The 12,358-nt window shown below is 41.8% G+C and overlaps 1 protein-coding gene across 3 annotated transcripts in view; it reads right to left on the bottom strand.

Annotated features, from left to right (window-relative positions):
* Window positions 1-5,804: 5,804 nt before the first annotated feature.
* The window catches only part of lepr (leptin receptor), a 31,218-nt gene continuing 24,664 nt past the window's right edge, over window positions 5,805-12,358 (bottom strand). For all 3 annotated transcript variants that reach the window (XM_058403444.1, XM_058403442.1, XM_058403443.1), the window contains 3 exons: window positions 11,748-11,841; window positions 9,791-9,866; window positions 5,805-9,323 (listed from right to left, as the gene is read on the bottom strand). In XM_058403444.1, the coding sequence (XP_058259427.1) occupies window positions 8,574-9,323; window positions 9,791-9,866; window positions 11,748-11,841 (920 nt within the window). In that variant the 3' untranslated portion in view covers window positions 5,805-8,573. The remainder of the gene's footprint in view (window positions 9,324-9,790; window positions 9,867-11,747; window positions 11,842-12,358) is intronic.

The following is a 12,358-nucleotide window of genomic DNA, read 5'->3' as shown; positions in this document are numbered from 1 at the left end:
AACTTCCCGCTGCCCTGTATCTTGTTCTCTCATTGGCTGTAGGTCGTCATCAATGTATTTTTCACTCAGAACTCCTTTCACACTGCAGGATTCTAAGTCGCCGACAGGTATTTCAGGGGCATCGGCCATGCTTCGGCGATTGTCTCAGATCACGTCTTTGGTAATTCACACTGCGCGATTGTCACTCGCGTGCACGAGCTCCGATTTGCCTTGGATTTCGGGGGTCAGCGATCTCGCAAAACCTGTCGGCGACTGAAAATCCGGGCTAAGATCGTGCGGGGTGAACTCGGCATTAGACCCACTGCTAGCTTTTCACTATTCTCACTCCGTCTCATGGGCCAGGTCTGAAGCAGTCGGCTTGCAACAAACCTGGGTGCATAGCGGTAAAGGGGAAGCACACACGCAACGAGGGTGGGACTCGAACCCACGTGTGGGGCGCACAATGAATTAGCAGTCCATCGCCTTAACCTCTCGGCCACCTCGTGGGGTGGCAGGGCTTCCAAGGCGCCTTGTCAAAAGCAGGGGTTTTCTAATGGCGTGCGGGCTAGGTGGTTGCCTTGCCAATGATTCGTACGCATCCGAAGCATACGATACGAAGCATACGCATCTGAAGCATACGCATACGAAGGAGGGAGCACGGCCTTGGCTCGCGGCAGGTCACTGACCTCGATTGGTCTCGGCTTAAGGCCCCGTGGTCAACCGCCACCCCTGTAGCCGTGGGCGGAAGGAACGCTTCTGATTAAGAACAAAAGGCCACCCTGGCAGCGGTGGGATTTGAACCCATGCCTCCGAAGAGACTGGAGCCTTATAAATAATAAATATGAAAGGATGTATGTGTTTATGGCATATATTGAGGTGATCCAGTGTATATCATTAAAGTGTCCATGTGCTGGAATAATTGTATAAAGTGACTTGTGCCAGTCTAGTGTCAAAGTATCAGTTTGTGCAAATGTGCAAGGTTGTGCATAGTGATGAAAAGTGATGAAAGACAGCAGAGATAGTCCCCGTATCTGTATCAGGTTCTAGGTGTTTCCTGGTTCAGACTCCGAATGGCCTGCGTGAAGAAGCTCCTCCTCATTCTCTCTGTGTTTGCCTTCATGGAGCAGAAGTGCTTCCCTGAATGCAACAGAGAAAAGAGTCCATTGTTGAGATGGCTGAGGTCCTTCACAATCTTCCTGGCTCTGATCTGGCACTGCTTGCTGTAGATGTCCTGCAGGTCAGGGAGCTCGGTGTGGATGGTACATTCAGCTGAACGCACCACTCTCTGGAGGGCTCGCCTGTCCTGCATGGTGCTGTTCCCAAACCAGGAAGTGATGCTACCCGTCAGGACGCTCTCAATGGTGCAGGTGTAAAAAGTCTTTAGCACCTGAGAGGGAAGTTTAAAGTCCCTAAAGCGTCTCAGGTGGTATAGACGCTGCCGGGCCTTCTTCACCAGGGTGTTGGTATGACAAGACCAAGTCAAGTTCTGTGTGATGTGAACACCTAGGTATCGGAAGCTGTCCACTCTCTCCACTGGGGTTCCGCTGATCATGGTCGGTTTGTATGACTGCTCCTGCTTTGTACTGAAGTCCACTATTAACTTCTTCATCTTGCTGATGTTCAGGAGTAGGTTGTTCACCTGGCACCAGCTCTCCAGGTTTTTAATCTCTTGTAGGTAAGCCGTCTCATCGTTGTTTGAGATCAGGCCCAGTACAACAGTATCATCAGCAAACTTAATGATGGTGGTGGAGTTGGAACTGTCCACACAGTCATAAGTGTACAGTGAGTACAGCAGGGGGCTCAGAACACAACCTTGAGGAGCTCCAGTGCTGAGGGTGATGGAGGATGAGGTGTGTTTGCCCATCCGTATGGCTTGTGGTCTGTCTGTCAGGAAGTTGTGCTGAGACCTAGAACCTCCAACTTAGAGGTGAGCGTGGAAGGAATTATGGTGTTGAACACTGAACTGTAGTCCACAAACAGCATTTTACATAATTCCCTTTATGCATGTGTGTCCAACCAGCATGGGAATGCAGCCCAAGTTTGTGAAACACTTATGCCGAGTTCACACTGCATGATTTTCAAAGTAGTCAGATCACTGTTGTTCACGCTGCATGACTGTCTGGGGGAGCATTCAGTTGATACGGTGTTCACATTGCATGATGGATTGGTGACAGGAGGTTACACACTGCATGATTTCACAATAGGAAGAATCCCAGACAAGTCTGTCTGATCCTCAAACTGCGTTTCACAATCAAATGAAGAAGGACATAAGATAAGGAGACTTGGTGGTGGAATGAGGAAGTTCAGGATAGTATTCAGAGGAAGAGCTTAGCCAAGAAGAAGTGGGACATGGACAGGACTGAAGAGAATAGACAGGAATACAAGGAGTTGCAGTGCAGAGTGAAGAAGGGGGTGTCTAAGGCCAAGCAGAAGCCATATGTCAAGTTGTATACTAGGTTGGACACTAGTCTTGTACAGGTTAGCTAGGCAGAGGGATCGAATTGGGAATGATGTGCAGCAGTTTAGAGCAAGTTAAGGATAGAGATGGAAACATGCTCACAAGTGGGGAGAGTGTACAGAGGAGATGGAAGGAGTTAAAAAGAGTAGAGGGGTGAACTCTGTGGAACAGAAGATAAGATTAGAAAGGATGAAGTCAGGAAGGCTTTGAAGAGGATGAAAAGTGTAAAGGCAGTTTGTCCTGACGACATCCCAGTGGAGGTCTGGAAGTGTCTAGGAGAAGCAGCAGTGGAATTTTTAACTAGTTTGTTTAACAGAGTTTTAGAGAGTGAGAAGATGCCTGAGGAATGAAGAAGTGTATTAGTGCTGATCTTTAAGAATAAGGGTGACATGCAGAGTTATTGCAACTATAGGGGTAACTATAATTTTTTAGATAAGTTTTGAGATGGTCAGAGAGAGTTGCACTGTGTGTTTGTAGACTTATGACAGGGTATGACAGGGTGCCAAGAGAAGAGCTGTGGTACTGTATGAGGACGTCAGGAGTAGCAGAGAAGTATGTCAGAGTGATGCAGGACATGTATGAGAGGAGCAGGACAGTGGTGAGGTGTGCTGTAGATCAGACAGAGGAGTTCAAAGTGGAGGTGGGACTGCATCAAGGATCGGCTCTGGGCCCCTTCCTGTTTGCTATGGTGATGGACCAGTTGTCAGAGGAGGTCAGACAGGAGTCTCCTTGGACAATGATGTTTGCAGATGACATTGTGATCTGTAGTGAGAACAGGGAGCAGGTGGAGGAAAATCTGGAGAGGTGGAGGTTTGCGCTGGAGACAAGAGGAAAGTCAGTCATAGTAAGACTGAGTACATGTGTGTGAATGAAAGGGAGGGAAGTGCAAGATTACGAGGTGAAGAAGGTACAGGAGTTTAAGTTACTTGGGGTCAACAGTCCAGAGTAATGGAGAGTGTGGGAAAGAGGTAAAGAAGCGAGTGCAGGCAGGTTGGAATGGGTGGAGAAAGGTGTCAGGAGTTCTGTGTGATAGAAAAATATCAGCGGGAATCAAGGGGAAGGTGTACAAGACAGTGGTGAGACCAGCCATGCTGTATGGTTTAGAGACAGTGTCACTGAGGAAGAGACAGGAGTCAGAGCTGGAGGTAGCAGAGATGAAGATGTTGAGGTTCTCTTTGGGAGTGACAAGGTTGGACAGGATTAGGAACGAGTACTTCAGAGGGACGGCTCATGTTGGAAGTTTGGGGGACAAAGTTAGGGAGGCCAGATTAAGATGGTTTGGACATGTCCAGAGGAGGGAGAGTGAGTATACTGGTAGGAGAATGTTGGACATGGAGGAGGTATATGAATGTAATAAATGAGGATATGAAGCTAGTGGGTGCAAGTGTTGGGGATGCAGAAGATAGGGATAGGGGAAGAGAGACGACTCGCTGTGGCGACCACTAAAGGGTGGTATATATACACACACACACACACACACACACACACACACACACACACACACACACAGAAATATCAGACTTATATATAAGAACCTTACATGTACAATACAATAAGTCAAATTAAAGGTAGCAGTTGTGGATCTAGCCATATATACATTAGTATTTCCATCACAGTACACATGTGCAAACTAGCAGTAGATAATGAATATGAAGTGCCTTGAGAGTCTAGAATATAATGATGTAAATGGTTGTAGTAGTGTAAACTGTATGGACCAGAATTAAGGTGCAAATTATATGGACAAGAATTCAGATCAGCTTTTATTCTTTTATTTTTTATTCAGATTTATTCTTTTATTCTTATTGGGAGTTAAATATAATATGTAATACTGAAATAATTTACATATATAGCAAAATATGCAAATTATTTCAGTATTGGCAACCAGACTTTCCAATGTTTCTTTACTTTCCTTCAAGTGAACTTAGAAGTCTTGTGTCTCCCTCTAGTGATGATACTTGGTGGTGCATTTTGAATTTTTAATGAAAAGATCTAGATCATAAAGGGAGGACTGATGAGATTCAAAAGTCCCCAGTTATAATGCTTCAACTGTGCTTTCTTTTCTAAATACTACTCTAGATACTATTCAAAGAGTATTCAAAATACTCATAATAATAATAATATAATCATAATCATAATAATAACATGAGTGAAAAGTAGAATCTTTTATAACTGTGATTTCAGCAGCATTTAGTTCTCCATTAATTGCTAGACATGATTCTGTCACTGGCTGAACCTCGAACATCAGCTGAAGTTTAGCTTTAGACACCTGTTAGAGACAGACTGTCATGTCACATACAGAAGCCCAAGTGTTTCATATTACACCAGGTTTAGTCACTTTTTTCTATCATGGATGGATGAACACATTTGAATAGTTGACATCTTTTGTCAGTTCTGATGCCTAAGTGTTGTGTATGTGAGCAGGTGGTCGGTGTGAGTGAAAAATACAGTGAATCACCTGTACACACACCTTACTTATGCATGACACACAGTGAAGGCTTACATTTATTGTGTCCTGCATATTTAACAGAATGAGGGCATGATTTTTCAGTGCTTCTTCATTGTGTCCAATTTAATGATGAACAAGCTACAGTTTCCATTTCTTTTTCTATATAATCATTTTGATGAGTTACAACACAAAGAGGATGGACAGATTCCCACTGAGGAAAAGCCATTGAGGAAACAGTGTTTTTGATTACTTTTTTTCTGTCAGTACAGGTGTGTACGTGCAAGTGTTTCATCATATTTCCCCCTAATCATCCCCCACACACACACACCAGCACCAACCACCATCACCCCTGTTGTGTTCATTTTTGAAAGAAGCTTCAGCTGACGGCATTAGTTGCACAGCTCATCACACTAAAAAGAGAAAAATGCAAACATAAAGCAGGAAAACACAATTTTGTGAGTTTTAAAAGAAAAAACACCTAATTGTGTATTTTATTATTCATTCACTCAAATGTTATAGATAAAAATTCTGCAGTTGACTCAATCTAAAAAAAACATATCCTAAGTAACTTGCACATGGTATAGTATTAACCAAGTCCCTGTCTCTGTGACTCTGTCTCTCTCTGTGTCTCTACAGGACAGTGAAGACCCTCCAGACTGTACTCTCAGTGAGTCCTTCGTGTCTCCAGCTTGACCTGCGCCGTGGGTGACATTGTTTCTCTGGAAAACTGTAGCTCTGAGTCACGGGTAACAAGGACCCTTTCATCAGATGTCTGCGTGAGTGAGCAGCATTTTTCTTCTTATACAGTCAAACACACAATGCTTAAAACAGCATGAATGGCTTGAAGCACAAGACTTATTTATGCGACAGGAAATACAACTCTGAGTTCTGATTTTGAGGAACTAATATGGATAACTGACAGTGCTTTCAATAAATAGTTTATTCAGACCAGAAAAATAGACATCAAATATTTATATACTGTATACATATTCTTTAGAAACATGAACAATGTAATAAATTCCATCAATGTCAATAACATTCAGTGGTCATTACACACTTGCTTTTGATACAAAATTACAGACGCTGAAAATAGACGGAACATTTCACATTTTATGCTTGAGATTTCAAAGCATGTAAACACAGATGACAAACCAGACATTCACAATCAAACACAAATAAAATATGACAAGTTGGTACAGTTTCAGTGGATTCAACCATGCAGCTTAAATCCTGAACAGTTTTAAACGGCACTGATTGTACTTGTTATACAAAAGCACCTTAAATGCAGCCTTCCACTTAACCACAACACTGTCTTGTGTTCTTAATGCCTGAGGAACTAACGTTCATTCTTCTTCCTGCTATTGTATATGTGTGGTGGTCTGGGAAACCTGTCAGATGGCAAAGTATCAGGTTTTGTCAATATACTGTCATCTCTCAACATTAAGAAACCATGAATTCGGTTTTAGCAGAATGATGTTTTTTAATTACTTAATAACCTTGCCTTGGCGCTCTGTCTGCAAACATCATTTTGGATAAAAAATAAAACAACCACTACAGCTGCCTAAATAGGTCCAAAATATTGATGAGCTATTCTCAATATTTAATCGAGTTGCCAGATAACAATGTGGCATAGTGTAACAGACAAAAGCTGAACGAATTCAGTTTGTGATCAGATACTGGCTCTCAAAATGGATGAGATGCTCACATCATCATCAAAATAGATTTGTACAGATGACAGCAGATGCTGTCCTAAATGCCATGGGTGACTTTGACCTTGTGCTTGTCTTTAAATGCTACGAGTGATTTTTTTTTTTTTTACCTCAGGTAATGAAGCAGAAAATGACGGACGATGCTGAAAAATCATGATGCTGAGTCATTTCTGTTTTTTTTTTCCTCCAATTTCCTCCAATTATTATGCTGTTGCTGTTTTTTTCATATAGAGGTAGGTATGGCATCTTCCAGTGGAGTTAGAATGAAGTGTTTAAATGCAATTCTCCTTTTTATCTTGACTGTGAATATTCATTTAAAAATAATGATAGAACATGTTAAGATACATGCAAAACAATTCAGTTCAGTGAAGCCTGTGGTTTCCAAATTTGTCAAAGTGAAAGGTTTTTCCCTGGCACCGACACATACACTATATTGCCAAAAGTATTTGCTCACCCATCCAAATAATCAGAATCAGGTGTTCCAATCACTTCCATGGCCACAGGTGTATAAAATCAAGCACCTAGGCATGCAGACTGTTTTTACAAACATTTGTGAAAGAATGGGTCGCTCTCAGGAGCTCAGTGAATTCCAGCGTGGAACTGTGATAGGATGCCACCTGTGCAACAAATCCAGTCATGAAATTTCCTCGCTCCTAAATATTCCACAGTCAACTGTCAGCTGTATTATAAGAACGTGGAAGTGTTTGGGAACGACAGCAACTCAGCCATGAAGTGGTAGGCCACGTAAACTGACGGAGCGGGGTCAGCGGATGCTGAGGCACATAGTGCGAAGAGGTCGCCAACTTTCTGCAGAGTCAATCGCTACAGACCTCCAAACTTCATGTGGCCTTCAGATTAGCTCAAGAACAGTGCGCAGAGAGCTTCATGGAATGGGTTTCCATGGCCAAGCAGCTGCATCCAAGCCATACATCACCAAGTGCAATGCAAAGCGTCGGATGCAGTGGTGTAAAGCACGCCGCCACTGGACTCTAGAGCAGTGGAGACGCGTTCTCTGGAGTGACGAATCGCGCTTCTCCATCTGGCAATCTGATGGATGAGTCTGGGTTTGGCGGTTGCCAGGAGAACGGTACTTGTCTGACTGCATTGTGCCAAGTGTAAAGTTTGGTGGAGGGGGGATTATGGTGTGGGGTGGTTTTTCAGGAGCTGGGCTTGGCCCCTTAGTTCCAGTGAAAGGAACTCTGAATGCTTCAGCATACCAAGACATTTTGGACAATTCCATGCTCCCAACTTTGTGGGAACAGTTTGGAGCTGGCCCCTTCCTCTTCCAACATGACTGTGCACCAGTGCACAAAGCAAGGTCCATAAAGACATGGATGACAGAGTCTGGTGTGGATGAACTTGACTGGCCTGCACAGAGTCCTGACCTCAACCCAATAGAACACCTTTGGGATGAATTAGAGCGGAGACTGAGAGCCAGGCCTTCTCGTCCAACATCAGTGTGTGACCTCACAAATGCGCTTCTGGAAGAATGGTCAAAAATTCCCATAAACACACTCCTAAACCTTGTGGACAGCCTTCCCAGAAGAGTTGAAGCTGTTATAGCTGTAAAGGGTGGACCGACGTCATATTGAACCCTATGGATTAGGAATGGGATGTCACTTAAGTTCATATGCGAGTCAAGGCAGGTGAGCGAATACTTTTGGCAATATAGTGTATATATACTACCTCTTACAGCATATCAGCCAGCTTCATTTCCCTTCTCGAACATCCCGTGTGACTAGGATGTTAAGCAGCAAGTTGTAGCAATAACAGGATGACATTTAACCCGTCAGTTGACGTTCACAGTCAGACTGTGCTCTGATAACAGGAAATGTTTCATCTTGGCACAGTGCCAAAGCAACTCTGGCTTGTTTCCTTCAGTGTTCTTTCTCTTATTGTAAGGTAAAAGAGACATAATATGAACGAATCACAGAAAAGTGATATACAATTAGTTTCCAGAAGGTAGAGCTGATTCTTCAGATCACAGCTGGATGATGCTCTCGCCTGCAGTCTCTCTCAGGAGTTTAATGGCTGCAGTCCGGTATTGGGGCAGATAGAGAGGAACGTCTGAATCGCTGCTTTTCAATTTCAGCTCAGGACTGGAATCTGAAATCTGCTCCTCTGTTCCATCGTCCTCCTTAAACTCCTCCACCAGCTCATCACCTTCTCCCTGTTCATTCATTCCCATGTAGTAGAGTTCTTTGGACACTTGTGTGCTCTCTGATGCTTCATCCTCTTGTTCTGACGTTTCAGAAAACTCCTCCACTGAGTTGTAGGAGCAAGAGTTTCGAGGATTGACGCCTTCAGAAGAGGAATGGCTTTCCAGCTCACAGAGGCCTCCAGGGAAAGAGCCGGAGATGTCTGAGTTATTGGCAGAGAAGTTGCCTTCGTCGCTGGAGCTGCTCAGGCTCTCCTGCTGCTTTCTCTGGAGGACAGGCTGATCAAACACCAGGATGGTTGAGTATGTTACAGATGACTGGCCTGACGTGTCAGGGCTTGCAGCTACAGTGGGCGTATCGAGAGAAAGAGGATCTAATGATCCTTCTATGGATGAGAGATTGTTGCTTTGGGCTTCAGTATCAACTGAATGGTGAAGGAGTGCCTTCTCTTCATGGTCTTCTTCCAGAATAAAAAGTTTCTCAACAATCTCCACTTCGCACAAATTTTCAGACATTGACAGAAGCGGACAAGCTGTAAGGCCCTCCTGATGACCGAATAAGTTGGCATCCATCTGTAAAGAGATAGATAGCAAATCTTCAGCATTTATTCATTCATGTTGAATAAAGTTTTAATTTTACTACTAGACAATGCTTTTACTTTCTCTCTCATTTTCCTTCTCACTTACTCCTTCTCTCATTTCTGTTCACACACAGCTTTTTTTTTTAGTTTTGATTTATTTTATGTTACACTAGTGTGCAGTTAATGAAAAACCATAGGTTTTCCTTTTTGTGAGAGAGATAGCTAGCATTTTAAATTTGAGCGCATTCAGTGTCTTTCTCTCTTATACATGACTACCGAGTGCTTTCCTACCCACCAACTTGCATGTCACTTCAATTAATGAACCTGGTGTAGACAAATTATAAAACAGAGGCACACTTATCATTAGACAAATGACTATATGTCAACTGTATGCCCTTTTCTGCAGAAACATTTCAGAGAACAAACTATTTCTCATTAACAATACATTTAAAATCTGACCTTTTTGAAATCTATCCCCTTGGCCCAAGAGCAGTTGTTGGGATTTGGGACGTCCTTCCACATCAGCTTCTTCAATCTGAAGAGAAAACGGAATTTGAATTTGAGGATATTGAAAAGAAAGAGAGAAAATAAGATTTCAGGTCACACTCAAATCACCTAAACTAATTTATAGCCTACTAAGTGTGACTACGCCAACAATGTCAGTAGGATCAATCAATGGCAACATATACATGTATGCAGAATAGCTACATTATGCCTCTGCATACTCTATATTCTACAAAACTTTTACTTCACTGAATGAACATTATTTTTCAAAAAGATGTGATGTTTTTGATGGTGATGGTAGAGAGGACATCCCTCAAAAGATTTCCCACAGGCGTTCAACTGGACTGAGATCTGGTGACTATGATTGCATAAAGTTTATGTCCTATTCATCCACATCAAACCATTTAGTAAAACCTAATATCCTGTGGATGGGGCGGGATCATCCTGGAAAAAAACACTCCCCTCAGAAAAAATGCTGCATCATTTTAGAGTTCAGTCAGAAGAACTGAAATCATGCCAAAAATAAAAATAGCATAAGTCACTGTTTTTTTCCCCTTTAAAGTCATTGGAAGATATATGTTTTTCCTTGCTCTTAACACCAATGTCAAGTACACAGATATTATCTAGAAAAAAATAACTGAATAAAAAACAGAAACTAGCAATTTTATAAAATATATAAAAACTCAGACATAATATATATACACTACCAATCAAAAGTTTGGACACAGCTTCTAATTCCATGGTCTTTCCTGATGTTTATTTCTTACTACATTGTAAAACAATGCTGAAGGCGGCCGAAATACACAGTAATGTCCTTTGAACAGTTGATATTGAGAAATGTCTGCTACTGATACTCTGTAAAGCCTTCATAACGCCTCTAATCTGAGGGGCTGTTAATTGGTGATTTCTGAGGCTGGTAACTCTAAATGAATTTCTCCTCTGCAGCAGAGGTCAGTTTTGGTCTTGCTTTACTGGGATGGTCTTCATGTGAGCCAGTTTCATCATGGTGCTTGATGGGTTTTGACAATACCGTTCTTGCAAGAACTATTCCAGAACACCTGACCTTCGTGTCTTAAAATAACAACTGACTGTTTTTTGTTGTCATTACATATGGATTACTTAAGTCCATGTGTGTTATTTCATAGTTTTGAAATCTCCAGTATTGTTCTAGAATGTAGAAAATAAATCCCTAAACAAAAAACTTATTGAATTAAAAGGTGTGTCCAAACTTTTGACTGGTAGTGTAAATCTCGTACTTCTAACCAATTTTATAAATGGATGCCCAACAGCCCACTCTGCATAAACTAAGCCAAACATTCATATTTATATGATAGAACAGACTTTCTTCTCTTCATTACTGGCCATCCTCATTTCCTGTGCATATAAGCGAACTGTATGTTTCTAAGTAAACAGGATGAAGGTTGTTTGTAACTCTACATAAGAACAGACGATGCACAAAATTATCCAAAAAGGTGCTTGTGAAGTAAAACCAATCTGAGTGATGGATATAGTGAGGCCAGTAATCAAATGCATTAGCAGAGAATAGATAAATTTTATAACCACTTTGCCCATGAACGCAGCACAAAAAGCGGCCATGCTGTGTATTATGTACTCCAGAAAACTCTGTTTCTCCTCTGCTCTCATGGTCATTGAACCATAAGGTTGTCTGCAGTCCTTTTACAGTCCTTTCATTCTGTCAGTCAGTTACACAAGCACAGAATCAATAACAACTATACCATGCTCAAACCAACATTTGCTACTGAATCAGTATTTTAAAGCCTTAATCCTGTTTGACTTAATGTTTAAGAAATGCTTTTTGCTTATTTTGTTGTCTGATTTTTTTTTTTAACTCTGATATTTATATCATATCTGATAAAATGTCAAGTTTGTCTAGAGGTAGACGATGGCTTACTGGTTTTGCGAGATGATCAAAGTGACAAACAGGACGACAAAGAGGAAGGCGATGATCATGAGAAGCATGTAAGCTGCAGGGTCACTTCGCACAGCTGCAAAACAACAGCACAACTGTCAGAGGGATTGAAGGACATGCTGAGATGTTGTGGTGAATACATTTGTCAGGTCACACACACAGCACAGTGTGAGAAACGTCAAATGTCTATGTTACATAACACTCAGCTAGTGCACATCTGGTTATGTATCTGTCATTCTTTTGTCTTCGTCAGCAGAGGAATTATTTATTATTTAACAGCTGTAGAAGTTTGTGGATGGCTTGAACCTCCCATATAATTAAAATAATGAAAGATCTTGAAGTGCGTTTAGCCATAGTGTGTTTATGATTTTTGACCCCTTGCTTTTGTTTTTTAGCTAAAACAGTGGTCAGACCCATAATGAATAAAATTCACCTGGTAGAAAAGCTAATTCACTGAAGCGTAAAGGACACTGCTTCTAATAGGGATAATTACTATGACCTGTAAATTCACAAGCCTTTTACTTGTGATCCAATAAAAAGCATGTGACTTTTGTCTCTAACTGAAAAAAATGGAGGACCTTCTGGTTAAGTGT

The sequence above is a fragment of the Hemibagrus wyckioides genome, linkage group LG11 (genome assembly GCF_019097595.1).
Source record: "Hemibagrus wyckioides isolate EC202008001 linkage group LG11, SWU_Hwy_1.0, whole genome shotgun sequence".
NCBI lineage: Eukaryota > Metazoa > Chordata > Actinopteri > Siluriformes > Bagridae > Hemibagrus > Hemibagrus wyckioides.
This window is presented reverse-complemented; position numbering and strand designations above follow the sequence as displayed.